The sequence below is a fragment of the Ischnura elegans genome, chromosome 13 (genome assembly GCF_921293095.1).
Source record: "Ischnura elegans chromosome 13, ioIscEleg1.1, whole genome shotgun sequence".
NCBI classification, from domain to species: Eukaryota; Metazoa; Arthropoda; class Insecta; order Odonata; family Coenagrionidae; genus Ischnura; species Ischnura elegans.
In genome coordinates, this window is record NC_060258.1 from 19,874,873 (window position 1) to 19,897,073 (window position 22,201).

The window sequence follows — 22,201 nt, forward strand, 5'->3', positions numbered from 1 at the left end:
ATATAATATGCTTTTATTTCTTTTATTTAATATGCTTTAAATCTATAATTGTTCACTAAGCACATAAAAGAAACTGCCTTAAAATGTACTGACCTGCATTTTTAGAGCGTGTACACTCTTCTACACGTTCATGCACGAGCTCTTTATATTTAATGAACTTATACAATATACTCTGTAGATTTTTATTTTCAATTTTAATAATTTTAAAACAAAATGACTTTAACAGTCTATATATTAACAATATATTAACAAAGTTTATTTACTACACCTAGTCAGCCTGCGTAGTTGAAATATCCATTGTAAAATTTGTTAAATTGTGTGAGATTGAGAATCATATTCCTCCCAGCGGGGAATCGAACCCCGGTCTCCCGCGTGAGAGGCGGGGATACTGACCACTACACTACCGAGGATAAGATATCAAGAGACGAATTTTAAGACCGAAATAAAGATCTCGCTGTAGCGATCGCGGTGTCGGGTCGGTCACTCTCCCGCGAATTCTATGCTTTTTCCCCATCCCGCAAAAGTGCTTAACACCGCTAAAGAAGTTTTTACTTAAAAAAATACGCGCTTTTTGCGCGTAAAATCAATTTGGCCACCTTTGAGCGCTTGGTAGTCTCGAATTTTTCGTTCCAATAACATTGAATTTTGATATATGAAAGCCAGATATATTAATAACAGTTTATAGAAAACAAATTGTTTATACCACAGAAATTGGCGGATTTGTATTAAACAACCTAAATATCTGCTAACTTCGAAACCAATGGGTCAATTGAAATTTGAGCTTGAAAACTAAGCTTGAAATAATTTCGAAGGAAAAAAAAACAAGAACTTACGGAAAGTCTACGGTGTCGTTGCCCTACTAGGATTCATTCTTATTTACTTGAAGTCTGACTCCGACAGACGGGTTTATTGCGGCATTAGCGAAATTATGTGGGCGGGTCGAAATGTCAAGAATCTACACGTAAGTCCGAAATACAGTGATTTTTACGTGAAAACCTTGCCCTCACCCAACCCAAACCCACCTAGGCATATTCGCATTTCGCGGTGTACGCGAGGAATCGCTGCGCGCGGTGCAGTACCAGGAAGTAGTTTTAGCTTGTAATACGTGTTAATGAGCTTATTTTACATTTGATTTTAAAACTATTTGCATGACTGTATTCGCCATAATGTTACAAAATATTTTGAGTACCCAAATGACCACTTTTTATGGAATTTTTTTCACCCGATTTTTTTTCGCATTTCATCTACATCTACATCTTCATAATACCCCGCAATCCGCCTAAAAGGCGTGTGGCAGGGGGTGTTAGGACACCAGCCGTTGAAAGCTATTAAAAAAAAAGAAGTGCTCTAACGAGGTTGGGACAAGCGTTTATTAAAGTCCTTTATTGTTCGGGGGAAAAACGAATTACCATATCTATCCGTTCGGCAAAACATCTCTCTTAATTTATCGCTTCTGTCGGACCTGGAAATATAGTGTGACTCTAATATTATGTTCTCTGAGTCGCTCTTAAAGATATCCATTCTTAACTGTTCAAGTAATCTAAGCCTAGCGCGCAGCCTCCGAGTCTCCAACGGCTCCCAGCCTAATTCGCTTAACATCTGGGTAACACTGTCAGTACGCCCGTAGCGGTTTTTGACGAAACCCGCAGCCTTCCTTTGTATTTTATTCAGTTCGCGGATTAAGTCTTTCTGCACTGGATCCCATACACTCGCTGCATATTCAAGGTGCGGTCGGACGAGAGCGAAATAGCACCTTCCTTTTACTTTCTCATCCGAAAATCTTCCCACAATACGCTTGACGAATCCTAATTTCTTCAGGGCTATGCCGCAAATATTCTTTATATGTGTTCCCCACGAGAGGTTCGAGGTTATCGTAACTCCCAGGTACTTCACTTCGTCTGTTGCCTTTATGTTAATGCCATCCACTGCATAAACATTGTTAGTGTTGGACGAATTCCGCAAAAAATGTACCGCCATGCATTTGCTCAGATTAAGTTCGAGTCCCCACTCTTGACGTCACAAATGAACGTTGTTTAAGTCCGATGATAAAATGATTTTGGGTAATTTTCCGGCTTTTCCGCCACAAAAATATCATTTTCGTAATCAGGACACCGTTATGAGTAGATTCGACGAAAAAATAGCAAAAAGACGCGTGTCCGGAAAGTGCATAATAACCTATATCCATTCTCAATTGTTCAAGCAATTTAAGTCTCCGAGTCTCCAGCTGCTCCCAGCCTAATTCGCTTAACATCTGCGTAACGCTGTCTGTACGCCCATCGCAGTTTTTGACGAAACGCGCAGCCTTCCTTAGTATTTTATTCAGTTCGCGGATTAAGTTTTTTTTGCACCGGATCGCATTTGATATAACTTCATATTCTAGGTATAGCTGGACGAGTGCGAAATATCTCCTTTCTTATTATTCTTAATATTATTGGAATTATAGCGCGGCTCTAATATTATGTTCTCCGTGTCGTTCTTAAAGATATCCAATCTCAATTGTTCAAATAATCTAAGCCTAGCGCGCAGCCTCTGAGTCTCCAGCGGCTCCCAGCCTAATTCGCTTAACTTAATCTGGGTAACGCTGTCTGTACGCCCGTAGCAGTTTTTGACCAAACGCACAGCCTTCCTTTGTATTTTATTCAGTTCGCGGATTAAGTCTTTCTGCAATGGATCCCATATGATATCGCTGCATATTCAAGGTGCGGTCATTGAAACCATAGCTACCACACACAGTCTTTCGGCCAAACAGAATGCACGTCCGCTAACAGCGGTCGTAATGTCACGATTTGCGCTTTCATTGAATCGCGGTTGTATCTACGGTAAGTGACTGATTACGAGATGGTAAAAGGGACGGTGGGAATGACACTGATTCGGAAAATCATGGGTCGAGTAATAACTATTTCAGTTGCTTAGAATCTACCGCCGGAGTTATTAACCTGGGATACGGAAAATGTGATCAAGTAATTTAGGATCAAAAACTATGACACTTATGCCGCAGTATCGTAGCCAGGGGGAGGTCGGGACCCCTCCTCCTCGAAATCAGGGGTGCAGACTTAGAAAAAATATTTGGGGGGGCCCAAACCAGGGATTATGCCCCGGGAAATTTTATAAGTATTGAGTTTTAAGTTTTTTAATCATTTTAGGAGAGTCATATGATCAACATTAGCACCCTGATAACTTTAATCTCGATATCTGTACACTCCGGGGAAAATCAGCAAGCCTGACACATTTTTTCCTCACACCCATAACGAATTTTAGAGGGGGCTCGAGCCCCCTCACACCCCATGGCCACTGCTCGAAATGTAATACAACGAAATAATACTTTGCATCAAACAAAAAAATTATTGATCATGAATTTACAAAAAAATTCTTTAGCTGAAGTATTTTGAAAATAAAAAGTGTTAAGAGTTGTTTATATCTCTCTACTGAACACCCCATTTTTCAAAAATTGCCCCCATCTAATTTTAGGACCCCCCCCCTCCACCCGAACAAAATTTCTGGCTACCCCACTGCTTTGCCAATTACGTTATGAAAGGGCATCGTTAAAAAATTAAGGAAAAAACTCACCGAAATCTTTATTTCCGAAGTTGTGCAAAGACTTTTTTATCGGCCGAGGCAATTTCGCAGGTACGATTAATGCCTCGGCCAAACTCTGGTTCAGTCAAATCTCGCGGTAACCGCTATCAGCCACTTGAAATCGTGGAGTAGCTACGATGTCAGCGGAATACTCTTTCCAGGAACTTCTCCCGGCCAACGGAAAGGTCCCACGAGCTAATTCAATCAATCAAGCTGCTCCCAGTAATCTCATCGCGGTGATAATATATTATTGTTACTTCAATTGGGGTCTGAAAATGTAAAAAAAAGATAACGTTAGCACAGAAAATGAAAAATAGAAGAAAAAATTGCCAAAGTATTTAAAAAATTACTACGAATCTAGAAAATTAAATTGAAAAATGGCATGCAACTCATTAATCATCAACATAATTTTGAAATACTTACCCAACTACGACACCTTTTGCGCCACACCGTAACGAAGGCACGTCTCGTGAAAAAGCGAAAGATTAAGAGTGTTTAAATCCGGAACTCAAATTAGATTACTCTTGATTAACAGCGTTAAATGAACTATGCAAGCCATCTACACGAACGCTGCGACATCGTCAACGTACTACGACTGAATATAGTTTCAATGAATGAGCGAAATCACGGCTGTGAAAGAAAGCGAACCAAAGTCGGCCAGTACAGTGCAGATAGTAAGAGCTTCCGACTGTAGACCCATATTGTCAGTGGGACTCGCATTGAAGAACGCCGGGCAAAAGACGGGTGCCACGCGAAGCAGCTCAATATACTCTGAGGCTCAGTGGCGATAGGGGAGGGTTGGGAGGGGAACGGGGGATGGCGACCACCCCTACCCCGCCTCCTCCCCCTTCCCTGATTCGCAGTGCAGCGAGCGACAGGAACAGTCCCTCGCGGGCAACGTGTTGCCACCTTCCACCGTCAGATTGCGCCCCCACGCGGGAGATTACAACGACCGACTAGCGAGTAAAATAGGAGATATTGCTCTACGGAACGAAGAGTGGATCAAGGATTTTGTTCAGGGGGGGATTTGGGGCACAAGGATACCTCGTAATACAAAACGATCCCAATGATAATGTATTAAAAATATCGCATATTTTTAAAGGGTCCGGGGTGGAGGCACGTCCCGCCGTACACCCCCTTTAGATCCACCTATGTATCTACATCTACATAATACCCTGCATGCCGCCTAAAAGGCATGTGGCAGGGGGTGTTAGTACACCAGCCGTTTACAGCTTAAAAAAATGAAGTGCTCTAACGAAGTTGGGACTAGCGTTTTTTAAAGTCGCTTATGGCTCAGGGGAAAATCGAATTCCTATATCAATCCGCTCGGCAAAACATCTCTCTTAATTTATCGCTTCTATCGGACCTGGAAATATAGTGTGGCTCCAATATTATGTTCTGTGTGTCGCTCTTAAAGATATTCTCAATAGGGAAGTGCACTAATTTTTTTTTATTGCCGAATTTGAAAGTTTAGACTAAAAAAGAAATATTAGTATAGCCGCTTTTATTTCCTGCATCTGGGGTATGCACTTTAAAACGTTTTGAAAGTCGGAAAATTTCATGTTGCGCTGAAACACGGTGCCTCCATGTTAATTGAGATGTGACGTCACAAGGCAGTACGCGCAGTGGAGTATCGCCGTATCGCTGTATTCCGTCGCCTTCTTTAGCGTGGTGAGACTTCCCGGGAATCGGTGGAGTTTGCTTCGTAAAAATGTCAACTAGTACGAAGAACAGGAGTACAAAAAAGAATTATAAATGGTGTTTTGTTCCCAATTGCATCTCGACGACGAAACGGACGCCTGAGAAGATATTTATTTCCGTGCCTAAAGCACAGGCCATTCGGAATAAATGGTTCAAGGCTGCTCGGCGTGATCCTCCTGACTCTTACCTGTCGACGATTTTCTGTTGTGAAGATCATTTTAAGGTATTGTAAGATCTAATTGATATTTATACGATAATAATTTACTCAATAGGTACCTCATTCATGTAAAAAATGTGTTGAGTCAAAATAGGGCATTCTCCTCGTATACCTATGTAATTTCTACATAACTGAAAGTAGTTTGGTTGAAGAATTATGCCCTTCTTGTATTTTCTTACATATTTGTACAAAACGTTGATTCCAATATCCACTGTTTTTCAGATTAACCAATTTATTTTCTTCTATAGATGGAAGAAGACTTCGAAAATTTTATGGAATACAAATTGATGGGAGGGAATATTAAGCTCAGGACCAAATTTGGAACAATTCCCAGGATATTTGACTGCCAAAGTGACAGGAAGAGAGCTAGGAAACTCCAACCAAAGTCGTCAATAGAAAAACGCCACAGAAAAGTAGTAATAAAGGATCTGACCCTCGAGGAAAATGTTATTACCTCTTCTGGTAAGTAGCTACAAAACGAATATTTTCCTGATTTTTTGTTGAGGAATGTCAATTCACCGCCCAAATTACTTTATAAATGAATAGATACAGGGGTGCATCCAGGATTTATTTCTGGGGGGGCAAAAGCAAGGCCGTATCCAGAATTTTGTTCTGGGGGGGGGGGAGGGCACAAGGATACCTCGTTATACAAAAAAACGCAATGATAATGGGACCGTATAAAATATCTTGCATATTTTCAAGAGTCCGGGCACATGCCCCCGTGCCCTCCCCCCAGACTCTGGAGCCAGTGTCATAACTATGGGGGGATGAAGGGGATAGATCCCCCCCCCCCAATGCCTCAGAGAAATAAAAATAATAATATAATTCAAAACTATTGCCTATTTTAGACCTATAGTAAATTTTAACATAACCTTTCAATGAAACTCAAATTTTAAGTGGTAAAATTATGTGAAATGTATTTGCAGGAATGTCATTTTTCTAAAATTTTCCTAAAAGGGGAGTGGGAGGATGGGTAGGAGGTCGACCTTCCCCATCCCCTCTCATCCCCCCTCCCAAAGCATAATCCTAGTTATGCCACTGGTGGTAAATACTTCATACCCAACTACAGGAGCTTGTCCTCTTTTTCTTGATTTAATCAGACAAACAAAAAACATTTCTCTTGCCCTTCAGGGCCTTCTTGAATTTCTAGGTTTTATCCTGATGCATTATGTTGTTTTCAACTTAAATTAAATATCTAAATGTACATTTCCAGTAATTTCACACTTCATGACTTTCTGTTATTGACTTGCCTTCCAATTTTTGAATTTCTAGTTTTTATCCTGATGCATGATGTTCCTTTCGATTGAAATTTAATAAAATATCTAAATATACCTAAGTTTCCAGTAGTTTCACAGTTCATGACCTGCTGTTATTAAGTTGCCTTCACAGTGAATACCTTCCTGAAACATTAATCCGCCTACATCCCCCGATATCCTACTTGCAATTTGTTGAAGACGAACAATTTACTTTCACCATCACTAATGAACTTTCTAGTCAATGCCTAAATGTGTTTACTTCAATTCCAACAACTGAAGCTTGTCCTTCACAACTGTGATTGAAATATACCAAGCCAAGAACGAATCTATTGTATTCTTGTTGCTGTCATTATGAATAACTTTTTATAAGGTCTATTTATTAGAAGTCCTGTTAAAGAAGAACTAAATTGTTAGTTATCTGAGCTACAATAAGTAACCTACTAAAAATACCTACTAATGCCGGAGGGCTGTTACTAAGAATAACTGAACGTAATCAATGCTACAGCAGTGAGGATTGGCTATATTACTCAATGAATTTTAAAGCTGCATGGAATTTCAATGACACAGATTCATCTGGTTTACCCTTTCTTGTGTGAAAGACTTTTGATAATTTTCTTGCACAATAATATCTAACTAGTACTATTTTCTAAAACTAGTAGGAAGGTCGTATCGACGGAATAAAAAGAGTGCATGATATATGTGATCCTATCTGATACACTTTTTAAGAGTATAACTGACTAGTGTTAAATTACTATCATTATCATCATCTTATGTTAAATCCATTTTCTACAGATTTTGACGAAGAAACTGGTGGCCAAGAAGAATCACCATATTCTTCTCATGTACCCTCTGCTGCTGGACCTAATTGCTCTGAGATAGGAGTACAGGTGTCCTTAAAGTCCCCTTACCGAAGCAAGGGGATAAACTGCAACATGAAGGTCCCTATGTCAGACACTGCTACCTCTCCAGTGAAGAGCCAGAAGACAAGCACATCAACCTCCCCCATTAAATGTGTGCAAACATTGAGGGAAATATATACCTCAGAAGATTCCTCTGAATCTAACTCATGTTTGCCCACTGTGTCTGATGGCAGTTCAATGGATTCAGACCTTGAATGTAGTCATGAGGAAAAGAGACTAGCGATTACAGTGATAACGAAGTCTATACAGGGTAATAGCAAACTCTATCTGGGCATTCCAAGTGATTGGTATGGAGTATTGAAATGCATGCCGCTTCCAGAAAGAGATATTCATGTGACTCTCATGAAAATTAAATTAAACGATTCCTTTGAAAGATTAGGTGATAGCTTTGGTATTTCCAAAACGTATGCATGTAAAATATTCAGAGATTCCATTGGCCATATTTCTGACCATCTAAGGCAACTCATATATTGGCCCCCTCCTTCTTCAATAACAAAATGCTTGCCCATTCCATTTCGTTTTTCTTTCTACCACGTCCAAAGCATCATTGACTGCCTAGAAATAGAAATAGAGAAGCCATCCAATCCAGTGCATCAGACTTTGACTTGGTCTGAGTATAAAAAAGGCAATACATTGAAATATCTCATTTCTGCAACCCCTGATGGTTTCATAACCTTTATTTCAAAGGGGTTTGGGGGCAGAACCTCAGATATAGCTGTCCTGGAAAACAGTGGCTTCATGGAGAAGGTGCCACCTAACTCAGTGGTCATGGCAGACCGAGGTTTCAAACATGCCAGTAAAGCATTGAAAACTAAAAATTGCATCTTGGTAAGGCCTCCCTCTGTTACCTCAGGTTCATTTCCCTCAGCAGAAGAAGTAATTGAGACAAAGAAAATAGCAAGTCTCAGAATTCATGTGGAGAGAGTTATCAGTAGAGTTAGAGAGTTTGAATTTCTGAAAGCTCACTCTGTCATTGACCGTAGTTTGCACAGGTATACTGATGAAGTCATGGAGATTGTTTGTGGCCTAATTAACCTACAACAGCCTATTATTAGACAATAATTTCTGAATTCAAGTGTAATTTGTGACCTTCTTATGTTATTGTTTTTTATATTTAGAGTCACACTTTTGCCTAAAATAAAATAATTAATTGACTAAGAGCTTAGACTTTTTTCATTATGTTTTAACTCCTAATTTACCATGTTGATACCCTTGCTGAACAGGATGAATGTGATGGAATATGAGTAATGTAGGACTATAAGCTTAGTTTTGCATGTAGAATGGGTGGATGGCGATGGTGCAGCAAAGGACTATAACTCAGCAAACAGAGGAATTGACAAACTAGTATTTGGTAAGGATCAGTTTGGACTCAGAAGGGAAAAGTCAACATGGGATGCAATTGCTGTAAAGGGCACTGGTAGAGAGGAACGAGGTACAAAAGCAGGATGTGTCCGCTTGCTTCATCTACATATTTTTAGAAGACAACTGATAGTATGTGCTAAATAAAGTTAATGGGCGTACTCATTAATATAAATATAGATAGGTGGGTCAGTCAGCTTCTTCAAAATCTGTTCTGGTTCATACTGCAAGAGTGAGGGTAGCCAGTGGAGAATACGACTGGGCAATCAAAGGGTGGGGTTGCCTGCTGTCGCCTTAGCTGTTTAATTTGAATGCTGTGGGCATGGGGGGTAATGGAGAAGGTGAGGTAGAGGGAGAGGAAAGAGTTTTGCAATAACATTGCCTTGCCTGTACACAAACAAAGCAAAACCAACTTCTCAACCTTAACTATGGAGACGTGCGTGATATCAAAAATATTAAAGCTATCAGCACAGCAGTTTACAAGTAGAAACATTTATGCCAAAATAACTATCTTAACCATCAATGAAGCCAAATAAAAAAGCAAGTACAGCCTTACTCAATTATCTGTATTAATTCCAAGAGGTGAGTGAAATGGAGTAAAAAATTGTATATATTTTTTAAATCACGAGATGTGGGTCAACAATTCATCCCAAATGTGCTCGACAATTCATCCCGAGGAATTAGCCATGATCATACCACTCCCATGAGAAGTACTGCTGGCTTTTGCTGTAGGATGTTCTCCAAGAAACAAATAGGTGAAGTTTTACTATATTTGTAATCCAGGACAATGATAGACACAATTACTAGGAGATACCACAACCTCAGGGTAAAAATAAATTATTCACAATCATATCAATACAGAACTCATTTCATTGACCCACATCTCGTGATTTAAAAAATATATATATATAATAAGGGGTCGTGAAGCATAAAGTTTGAATAAAAAATTGTACTATTTTCAGGATTGAAAAATAACAAGTTCAAATAACACTAACGTAATTTTATGTAGTAGAAACAACAGCTCATAAAACATTCAAAAGAGCTTGACTATTGCCTTAAGATAAATATTTCTTGAGAATAGCACAAAGCAAAATTGTAGCTAACAAATAGGAGTAAACTCCTGATTTTATTTAATGCTGTTTTGGCTTTCAGCATAGCAAATATATTCATGTGATTACATTACCAATGCCATGAGAATATCCAGATATATCAAGGTACCTACAGCAGTTTTTCTTAATAATTAGGAAATATTAATAGCATGAAAACTTTAATTGTGTTGGCAGGAAAGGAAAACTTTTGGCAGTATTCCTCTTTTCCAAAACTTTTTGGCATTCCCAGTTTCGTTTCCCAAGTAAGTTTTATCTAAGTGCACCCACAAGGTGTCCACCTTCTTGCTCACTTCAAAGTCAGGATGTGCCACACAAAACAAACCTTGCTCTTTCCCAGCCATCAGCATCTGCAATTGAATTTGGGCCTTATATCTATTTTTCAATACGCCATTATCAATATACTTTTTAATTCCCTTTTCACTCACTGGACACTTCACTTCCATCACAAAGTCATCTGTAATCCCATCAGGAGAGGCACCAAAAATTGGATAGTCACGATGAAGGAGCAGACCACTGGGTTTGATTCTTTTGCTTAAGTTTTTTCCCACCACTTCAATGACCTTCGACTCTAAGTTAATTCCTCTTTTCATGGCAAAATTTGGTTTCAATTTAATGGCACCAAGTACTTGGGTAACTAATGACCCATCCAATGTCTGGCAATGGGAGACCTCATGCAGCTTGGATGCAGTAACACGCCCATAGCGTAGTTCTTGCCAGAGAGAGGATAATGCTTGCTTTCTAGTTTCAACTTCTGCCATTTTACACAAATCCTCCCTCATTTCTCCAGTCACAAATTCTTCAAATGGTATGGGACAATTTGTATCCCCATGCTTTATGGCAAGTCTAAATATTGAAAGCTGCATCAGTTCATTTACTTCATAGTTATGCCGTGATAGCTGGCTGTCAACGTGTCTTCTTTGACCAAATGTCAGTACTTTATTCAAAAAATTATCACAGTCGGGGAGAGATGTATGCTTTTCCCTGTTCATATCATGGAGGTCCGATAGCATCAAAAACTTTTTAGATGCCCCAGTACTGGCAAGGGCTGGCTTCTTCCAGTAACAGGCTATATCTGTGGGGGAAGGCTCTTCGCTTCGACGATGTACCCACATAAGGAATGCCAGAGCATGTTTGCATCCCCCTAAGAAAAACAAGGAACATCAATTAAAGCCATTAAAATAATAGTACTACCACCTCCTCATAGTGAGAAAAAGAGAGAGACAAGTGCCACTACCATAGTCATCATGCAATAAAAATAACCAATCCATCATATGTCACCTCATGATGCCACAAACAAATTCTATTGCACAAATAATAAATAAAATCAATCAACAATATTTGCTGGTGGATTCCTTCCCTGGTCAAAAACCAAGTAATACAGTAATAAATTCCACTGAAAAATAATTATAAATAGTACTAATATGTGCCAGACCAGCCATATTCAACGATTAAAAATGAAAATCGCCTTTATTCACATAAATTCTCTAGAATGTTCCCACCTTTGGCTGCTGGGCAATCTTCACAATTCACGTTAATGATGATGTCAGCCTTCTCGTCAACGTCCAAAATAACGCGATACCCCGATTCATTAATTTTATGCTCGGGACATATTCTGGCTTTCATGCTGCAAATGTAGTTGTCCCTTCGTATTTGTGCGTAACCAATCGCATTGTCACCGTAAGATTCCCTGGTATTGCTGTAAACATGCATAAGAGTGGGTTAATATTAATAATAAGTCCGCAATAACTGAATATTGCGGTAATATCTACGAAATTACATAGGATAACGCCTTCATACAAAACCACTTACCAGTTAGCCTTAACGCCTCGCATTTCAGGAACGTTGAATCTGTCCTCCTTTTTTAAAAATTCAGTGATCATAAATATATCAACAGTGGGTAAATTGTTGGAATTTGCTTTCTCCCAACCAAGATTAACTTTTTTCGAACCCATCCTGAACAGCAAACCACAGCAACAACCAGCTGAAACGGAAATGCGGCTAACATCCCATGATTATATTTGCGAAAGACGCACGTCTGTCGTGAATACATACGCAACGAATGAGTCTTGCAGCAAACGTCTGAAATAGGTCTATTAGTTTGACTCATTTCTTACAAATATGTTTTGGCATGATAAATGGCATTGTGCCAAAATATACCAACGAAAAATAAATACCATCATTTATTTATTAAAGTTTCAATGTGCTATTCACACTACTTAATGAAGCTGACACTTAAATGAATATGAACATAATACGCGATGATGAAGTCATGTGCTCAGAAGAGAAGCAGCCGTATATATATTCTGAAGGTATTTTATGACAGCAATAATCGGATGTACTCAAATTCTGTCATTTTTCCATTCAAGAATAGTGGTAGAACCACGGCAGAACTACTGCCGTCTGCTACTGCCTTGTGACGTCACGGCAAATATTCAACATGGACACCCGTTTTCGTGGCCTTTGAATTTGTTCATATTTCGGACAATTATCTCGAATCAATTATACACTATTACGATTTAAACTGTGGTTTTACGGCATTTTCATATTCTGAAATGTAATTAAAAAATGTTTTTGGTGCATTTCCAAAACTAGTGCACTTCCCTATTGTTCAAGCAATCTAAGCGTAGCGCGCAGCCTCCGAGTCTCCTGCGGCTCCCAGCCTAATTCGCTTAACATCTGGGTAACACTGTCTTTACGCCCGTAGCAGAATTTTTGACAAACCGCGCAGCCTTCCTTTGTATTTTATTCAGTTCGCGGATTAAGTCTTTCTGCACCGGATCCCATACGCTCGCTGCATATTCAAGGTGCGGTCGGACGAGTGCATAGAAATAGCACCTTTCTTTTACTTTCTCATCCGAAAATCTTCCCACAATACGCTTGACGAATCCTAATTTCTTCAGGGCTTTACCGCAAATATTCTTTATATGTGTTCCCAACGTGAGGTTCGAGGTTATCGTAACTCCCAGGTACTTCACTTCGTCTGTTGCCTTTGTGTTAATATCAGCCATTGCATAAACATGGTTAGAGTTGAACGAATTCCGCAAGAAATGTACAGATCCATGGTCGAACCAATTTTAACGCAGGCTCCGCTGTCATTCATAGCCCTGATGAGAGTTTTATACAAACTGAAACATTCGCTACAACTTTTTTGCATCATATACATTTGACCTATACTCCAAGAATTATTTTACCATTAATTAATCGCGGTCAAGAAAAGAAGAAAAAAGTAAGTATTGTTCTGGGGGGCACAAGGATAATAAACGAACGCAATGATAATGGGATCGTATTAAAAATCTCGCATATTCTTAAAGGGTCCGGGGGAGGGGGCACGTGCCCCCGTGCCCCCCTTTGGATCCGCCTATGTACAGAACCATGGTCAAACCAATATTAACGTAGGCTCCGCCCGTACGTGCGAAATCACACTAGTAGAAAAGACAATCTAATGAAAAGTCCCTCATTAGAAATCTGATGGTTGCAACGCCATGGTTAATATGAAATAAAGATGTACGTAAACAGTTGTGAGGGAGAGGACCGTGGGGTCCGGACCCCGAAATAAAAAAACCTATTTCGTTCCTTAATAAAAGGAAACAAAATATTGAAAAATCATGAAACGACAAAATATTTCTTTGAAAAATGAAGTTTCATCGATTATGAAAGTGTTATAATTAGTGTAAAAACCCTATACTTAGTACCCTGGTTTTGGACCCCCCCCGCAAACGAAATTCCTGGCTACCCTAATATTCGGAAAGAACTCCAAATCATTCCAACCCTTACGGAAATGAAAGAGAGTTTACTAGTCTTCAAATAAATCTTTGAGAGAAAGGACCCTTTAAATTTCAACTTTATCCCCTCCCTTTAACTATCAAGAGGCGTTACCGTTCCTTCATTGCGATCGACTAAACTGAAACGACCCTTATCGATATTAACCGCAGACGGCCTTTGCCCTCGACTGGTTAAAAGGATAGACATGAATGATGTTCCGGCGTGGAGTGGCTGGACACGCTATATATACTTCCATATTCGATAAAAACGGGAAAGACGCTCCGAGCATTCTTTCAACAATTATCTTCGAATTCAAACCATTTCTTTCGGGTGAAAATTTCAGAATTATAGACCATTACTACTGTCTGTAAAAAAAGCAACATACCCGAGTCTGAGGAGCTCTACCGTCTAAACAAAGCAATCAATTTCAATGCAACAAATAACATATGAAAGAGAATTTATTTCTACGTTGTATCATTTACTTTAAAAAACTTTTGGCTCAATAGTGTTTCCCGAACTTAATTTTTCGTCAAAAAAGTACCCGATTTTTGCGCGTAAAATCCAGTTGCCCAACTTTGAGCGCTTGGCAATCCCGTAGTTTTTGCTTCTATGACTTGCAATTTTAATATAAAGAAGCCATATCTATTGTTAGCAGTTCGCCGAAGACAAATTGTTTATACCACTCAAATTAACGGAGTTGTCGTAAACAACGCAAACCTCTGCTAACTTTAAAAACCAGTGGGTCAACTGAAAATTGATTGGTCCTGCTGTCTTCCGTGGAATGTTAGTAATGCAAGTACATATAGAAAGTACATAAAATATCAGTAATTACGTCAATATCACTTATTATTTATCTAGATGTTTCTATGCGCGCACCGACAGCTCCGTCGTGGGAGGGGGAGGCGAAAAGAGTTTGACAAAAATTAGACATGATTAATTTTTCTATAAATCAAGCTCAAATATAACGGATTCGCCTTAGAAATTTTTCATACTACTCATCGGAGCTAGTTTTCTCCCATCCGGTCGGGAGAAACAGTTCTCTCTACCGAGTTACAGACTTGGGTCGGGAGACAATTTTGGGCGAGAACTCACTTTGTAGCCGGGCGTATAGATTGATGAACAATTTCTCAGGATTCGAAACCTCGGGAGTGTATAGCGTCCCGTGTGAGTACGGTCACGTTTACATCGGAGAAACTGGCCGCACAATCGAAAAACGTCTGACTGAGCATGAAAGATGCATACGCCCGTTTTATCCGCTAAAGTCGGCGGTAGCGGCACTCACTTTCGCGTGCCAACTCTTGGCAAGCAGAATGCGTGGCAAGGCGCCGACGCTTCCCGCCCGCCCGCGCCGCAGAGACCTGCACCCAAGAAGCGGCTGGATGTCTCCTTTCCGCTGCTGCCAACACCCGCTCCCGCACCGCCCGCTGGAACAGCGGAATCAATCAAGATTCCGCTGTCAAAGCGGGAAAAGAAGCAGCGCTTGCAAGCCGCCGCTCCCTCTTAATCTTCCGGCTTCTTTGTCTTCTCTGTCCATCCACAATTTCATGGAGGCCATGAGTACAATTGCTGCCAATCTTCAGGCAACTCTACAACTTCTGGCGTCCACCATGGCGCAATTACCTGCTATAATTCAGTACATCAACAATGGCCAGTAAATTACAACGAAAGCAACACACAGTCGTCTCGTGGAACGCAGGCGGCGCCGTGGCGCGGAAAACTGCAGAGCCGAGCCAAAAATGCGATAAGGCCCTCATTCAAGAGACACAGCTGAAGCCGACAAGCCACTGGACTATTCCAAAATTTAAAGAGTTCCACGATGATCGCAATACCGGCGCCAACGGCGGCGGAACGGCGATCATCGTCGCGGACCACATCAATGCACAGAGATTCTCTTTAGGTACTTTTCCATCATCGATCGAGACCACTGCCATCGCCCTGGAGATGGAAGACGGCCCGCTGCGACTCATCAGCGTTTACTGTCCGCCGCGTAATACCTTGCGCGCGGAGGACATAATTTGCATTGTTTACATCTGACGAGCCGACGGTCGCAGCGGGCGATTACAACGCCAAACACCCCGCTTGGCACTCCAGGGTCGAGAATCAGAAAGGACGCCGCCTTTTGAAGAACATCACGCAGCGAGGGATTGCCGTCAGCGGGCCGCGGACGGCGTCTCGTTACAACACGCAAGGGGCAGGCGATGTGCTCCATATCGCATTGCATAATCTCCCGTCGGCGATGTCTGCGAAATTTATACACGCGCTGGACAGCGACCACGTACCGGTTCTATTCCATCTAAACCGGCGCCCAGCCGCGCTGCCTCAACGGATCATCAAAGATTACCGAAATGCCGATTGGGAGATATATCGTGCCGAGGTGACGACGAGTATCGAGCACCGCCTGCCACTCACCCCTTTCATCACACCGGAGGACATCGACCGGCAAGTGGCTATGCTGACGGAAATCGTCACGGAGGCGATCGAGAAATCGGTGCCGACCAAAACCGCTCGAAGCTGGAATCATCTCGCTCTTCCTTTCCACATTCGATGTCTTATCCGGACCAAAAACTATCTTCGTCGCACATTCCATCGGCAGAGACATCCAGAGGCAACGCAGATAAGGCCCGGATGAACGCCGCGAGACATCGTGTGCGCGACGCCATCAAAGACTTCAGGCAATCATCACGGGATTCAAAGATCAGCTCTTATATTGAAAGGCAATTGTGGTTGACCTCAATGATTTCAACTCTGGAATTTACACGATCACGTTCTGTTCACTACTGAAAATGATCAACGGAAAGGTAATAATTATATTGCTTACCTTTTTTCCTAATTTTTCTTAATGTTAATTAATTCGTGTCCATGGGTCAGAGCTGTCGCATGGAAAGACCGATATTGACTCCTGGTCAAATCATAATGACAGTGCCTCTTCCACTGTCACTTCAGTGTGGACCTTTCCTCCACTTTGAAAGAACTCTCTTAGCCCGAGTAGGGGTCGAAGTTGTTATTTCTGCAATTAGCTGAGCTGCTGCAGTATCTCCCTTCTCTCCCAAACTCACAGATGCCACGAGAGCAAGCTCAGCAGTATTAGTAGTAGTTCTAAAGTTTGAATTTTTCTTCTAAGTGATCTCACGTATGAGGTGCGAAATGTTTTTTTGGCCGCCCGGGAGTGCCTGGCAAATAAAATATGAATTTTGTAGCATAAATCTGAAGGGGAAATTTTATTTGATCGATCAATTTGAGAGGAATAGATTTTTACAAAAGTACAATATCAACCGGCTGTCGTTGAAGCATCGGCAAAGTGATGCATAGCAAATTCTGGAAATGTTACGGATACAACGATTCAATTTTTTTATCGACACAAAAATCGTTCATTGTTTCGAGAACTATCTGCCCTTTTCTTAAGGTGTGACGTTACGTCGTAAATCTAGTTGATTTTTCACGTAAGTCCAGACAAGGGAAATACTCCAACCGTCGCACAGTGGGCGGAAATCGGAAAAAGCCGGACAAAATTACAAAATGGCTTTTTTTGAGTTATAAACTTGAAACTTCGCAGGTATACTCAGAAATGATTGAAATTCATGGATATGTACTTCATTTGACATAGATCTTACCCGTTACTGAGATACAGAGGCTCAAACGTGAGCAAATTTCCATAATAACGCCCGTCTTCAATTTTCTCTTAAAATCTTCCAAAGTAAGTGGATGGTGAAGTTATGGGTGGATTCTTGCGAAATAAAAAACCACATAATCTGTTGGCATGGTGTTTTTTCTTTAATTTTCCGTAATCTTAAAGAATACCGTCCAGAAATTCTTACCGTGCAGTAACAAAATGGCGGATACTATTTTTCGACAAAGTTTTACATTTAGGTTGAGTTTCAAATAGGTTTTCGGCAAGGTCGCGCGGAGTAACTTATATGAGAGCATTTGTTGAAGATTTCTTAAGGTTTTTATGCAGTTATCTTTGAAATAAGTTTGCGTCGCCGGAAATCACATTGATTTTTCGACCGCGCGGCAGGGTTCGTCACCGCGCGTCGGGAGTTGGATTAGCCGCGACGCGGTAAGGTTATTGAAGCTGTATGGGTTTTAACGCTCACCATTCACCGTTTTTATGTTTTTCTTCAAGACACCGGTTCTCAAATGGTCTATGGTGAAGAGAGTGGAGGTTTTTCATGCGATGTAATTGCATGTTTCATCGAAGTTGATTCCGTTTTCTTTGGATACGATCGAAGATAATACTTCTATTAAAAGCGTTCAAACCTCAAAAAGTGAGTTGTTTTCCTGGGACTCATACAAAAAGACCTACCAGAAAGATACCAGCTGAGACCCTTATACCTTCTTCACTCTCCGATCCCTGACCCTCAGGATTCTTCTTCGAAAACGGTCGTTTTATGACACCGCGGAGTGGAGCCTTTGACCGTCTTAACGGGGGTATTTCCACGGGAACTTCTAGCTTTTTTTAAATGTGTATCATACCCTCAGTTCTACTTTGACTTATAGATTACCATGTCTTTTACACATTTACCATACGTTCTTCCCCGTGTACTCATTAGGACATTGGATAACCATAGGTTTGACAAATTTATTGTTTCTAAATTTTACATAGGCTCCATCCGCCACTCAATAGAAAATGCCAATGAAGTAATGAAATAATATTGGAATTGGGAAAAAAATTATTCACTCGGAAAAAAAATATTTGCTGCATTATTTATCGCGGAGGCTGAATTTAAGACAAGACCCTGATGCTCTGAAATTTCTCAATGACTTCCTGACATACAAAAGTTGGCTCGCTGAATCCATAACATTTCCAGAATTTGTTATGCATCTTTTTCCCGATACTTCAACGACAGCCGGTTGGTATTGTATTTTTCTAAAAATATGTTCCTCTCAAATTGATTGAATTAAATAAAATTCCCCCTGTAACATCATGTTACAAAATTCATATTATATTTGCTATGCATTCCCGGGCAGCCAAAAAATTGTCGCACCTCATGAATAATATCACGCAGAAGAAAATTCAAACTTTAAAACCTACTGCTACTACTGCTGGGCTTGCTCTCGCGGCATCTGTGAGTTTGAGAGAGAGGGGAGACACTGCAGCAGCTCACCTAGTTGCAGAAATAACAACTACGACCCCTACTCGGGCCATGAGAGTTCTTAGTGGAGGACGAGTGAAAAGGTCCACACTGAGATGACAGTGGAAGAGGCACTGTCTTTGATGATTGCGTCTGAGTTGACCAAGAGTCAATATCGGTCTTTCCGTAGGACAGCTCTGAGCCATGGACACGATTTGTATCCCGGATACGACAGAATAGCGCTAACAAAAAAGGACTTTTATAACGAAAGAATTAAAATAACCGAGACCATGTGCGAAGTAAACCTTCAAGTACCACTGACCCACACCATATCGAGAACAATAGCCTGCTTAGCCACCACTTCCACCTCTCAAGAATTAAAATGTGTGGTGAACTACACATTAATCTCTAAGTACGGTTTTGATGGAAGTTTGGGCCACTCTAAATATAAACAAATGTGGCAACAAGTGGATGCTGTAGACGAATTCCTATTCATGAGTTCCCTTGTATCTCTTAGTTTGATTAACGACGCTACAGGTAACGACTCAAGTCTTATTTCCACTTTCTCTTGGTTGATTACATTTATCTCTAAACTTTTGATAAATAATTTTTCTTCTACCAGAGGCACTTCTCACATCTGGGCTCTACAATTTAGGTGACACTATCTGGGAAAATCCACGGCCGACGTCGACACGATTTTGTCATCCCATCCGCTTTAGGTGAAAAAAAGAGACGAAAGAAGTTACAAAATCAGAGACATTACCTATATTGAAAGGCAGACTTACCTACCATAATTAAATAACAGTTAACCCTACAAAGTTTTATTTCCTTACTTCCAACATATTGTATACGTCGTATCGATTGGAATTTAAACAGTGTCAGCATGTGACCGACGCGTCGATCACATGCTGGATCAGGGAAAGACTCCACAAACAAGAAAATCAGCTCACAAGACAAAAATTCCAAAAAACAATTTACGAGTTATTATCGTTCGATATCTATTCAAAAGTAGAGTATTCAAAATCACAAGTATTACAGAAAACAATGATAGTAATTCATGATCCCAAAGGAAACATCACCAGCTAAATACCCGCAGAATAATTGCTCTAAATTTGCCATGCCTCACTAGACATGTGTCTCCGACCAGGCCACGAGCAGAAGAGAGATTGCCTGTTCAGGACAAGACAGGATTTGAGGGGAGGGATTCTTCCAGGGAGTGGAGGGGTAGCCAGGCGAATTCAACTAGTGCCCCACTGATGCGTCACTGCGCCTGCAGAACGGCCGCTCCGCAAAACACCATTCCCTGGTTTTGAGACAACAGCATACCAGCCAGAATTTTCCCCTCAACTTCTGGGTTGGAGACATCAGTTGAATCAGAGGGATATTCATTGGAACACATGGAGGGGAAGGAGATACTGGGGTGAGGTGTGTGAGGGAGAGAGAGTTGTGATAGGACAATGGTAAAACTTCTCACTCCAAGTGCAATACTAAGGCCTTAGCACCGATTTCCCCTTGCTTGCCAAGGAGTAAGTATTTCTCCGCAGTGGTCCTATATAAGTCTTGCATTGCAGGTAGGTTGGTTCGGGGTTGTTTCAGAGGCTGATTCCAGAGGCTGAGTTTCCAGAGGCAGGGTTTTCAGAGACAGGATTTTCCAGAGACAGGATTTTCCAGAGACAGGATTTTGCAGAGACAGGATTTTGCTACAGGGTCCTTTTGCGCGAAAAATCCTTTGCGCGAAAAAACCTCCCGCCAAGAACTTTTCGCGCTAAGTTCTGCGGATAAGTTCGGAGGAAGTTCGAGGAAATTCGAGGAATTTCTGGGGGGGGTACCAGAAATTTTGGGGGGGGCAACACTAAAAAAATGCCACAAAGGTATGGCCATAAGATGAGTATTTTAAGGAAGGAAGTATAGTGAGGAAGTCATTGAGAAATTTCAGAGCATCAGGATCTTGTCTTAAGTTCAGCCCCCGCGATAAATAATGTAGAATATTTTATTTCTGAGTGAATGATTTTTTCCCCAATTTAAATATTATTTTATAGATATCAAGTCGTGTAATAATGTGAGGAGGCAAATCACAAGTATTACAGAAAACAATGAACGGCGGAAACAGCCTAAGTACAATTGAAAAATAAACAATTAATTTGTAGAACACATGGTTCACCAATGTCCTAATGAGTACACGGGGAAGAAAGCGTGGTAAATGTGTAACAGACACGAGTAATTTATAAGTCAAAGTATAACTGAGGGTATGATAGACATTTTAAAAACCTAGAAGTTCCCGTGGAAATACCCCGTTAAGACGGTCAAAGGCTCCGCTCCGCAGTGTCATAAAACGACCGTTTTCGCAGTAGAATCCTGGGGGTCAGGGGTCGGAGAGTAAAGAAGTTATTAGTAGGATTTTTTGTATGAGTCCCAGGAAAACAACTCACTTTTTCGAGATTTGAACGCTTTTAATAGAAGCATGGTCTTCGATCGTATCCAAAGAAAACGAAATGCACTTCAATGAAACGTGCACTTACCTCGGCTGAAAAACCTCCAACGTTCACCATAGACCATTTGAGAATCGGTGTCTTGAAGCAAAATATAAAAACGGTGAATTCTGAGCGATAAAACCCATAAAGCTTCAATATCCTTACCGCGTCGCGGCTAATCTAACTCCCGACGTGCGGAAACGAACCCCGCCGCGCCATTGAAAAATCGATGTAATTTCCGGCGACGCAAACTTACTTCAAAGATAACTGCATAAGCACCTCAAGAAATCTTCAAAGAATGCTCTCATATAAGTTACTCCGACTGACTTTGCCAAAAACTCATTTGAAACCCTACCTAAATGTAAAACTTTGTCAAAAAACAGTGTCCGCCATTTTTTAACTGAACGGTAACAATTTATCGATAATATTCTTAAAGATTACGGAAAATTAAAGAAAAAACACTACACCAACAGATTATGAGGTTTTTTATTCTGCAAGAACCCACCCATAACATCACCATCTACTTACTTCGGAAGATTTTCAGAGGAAATTGAAGACGGGCGTTTTTATGGAAATTTGTTCACGTTTGAGCCTCTGTATCTCAGTAACGGGTAGGATCTATGTCAAATGAAGTACATGTCCATAAATTTCAATCATTTTTGAGTATAATTGCAGAGTTTAAAGTTTATAACTCAAAAAAAAAAGCCATTTTGTAATTTTGTCCGGCTTTTTCCGATTTCCGCCCACTGTGCGACGGC

The 22,201-nt window shown here is 40.7% G+C and overlaps 2 protein-coding genes and 1 non-coding gene across 3 annotated transcripts; 1 reads left to right on the plus strand and 2 right to left on the minus strand.

Annotated features, from left to right (window-relative positions):
• Window positions 1-336: 336 nt before the first annotated feature.
• On the minus strand, window positions 337-410 carry Trnae-cuc. The gene has a single exon. It is a non-coding gene; the product is annotated as a tRNA-Glu (tRNA).
• A 4,798-nt stretch (window positions 411-5,208) lies between these two features.
• On the plus strand, window positions 5,209-8,786 carry LOC124170176. Its single transcript, XM_046548875.1, has 3 exons — window positions 5,209-5,500; window positions 5,743-5,956; window positions 7,543-8,786. The coding sequence occupies exons 1-3, from the start codon at window positions 5,288-5,290 to the stop codon at window positions 8,730-8,732; spliced, it is 1,617 nt and encodes a 538-aa protein (XP_046404831.1). The 5' UTR covers window positions 5,209-5,287; the 3' UTR covers window positions 8,733-8,786.
• A 1,243-nt stretch (window positions 8,787-10,029) lies between these two features.
• LOC124170180 lies at window positions 10,030-12,623 on the minus strand. Its single transcript, XM_046548878.1, has 3 exons — window positions 11,948-12,623; window positions 11,638-11,834; window positions 10,030-11,279 (listed from the first exon to the last, which is right to left on the minus strand). The coding sequence occupies exons 1-3, from the start codon at window positions 12,088-12,090 to the stop codon at window positions 10,297-10,299; spliced, it is 1,323 nt and encodes a 440-aa protein (XP_046404834.1). The 5' UTR covers window positions 12,091-12,623; the 3' UTR covers window positions 10,030-10,296.
• Window positions 12,624-22,201: the final 9,578 nt, after the last annotated feature.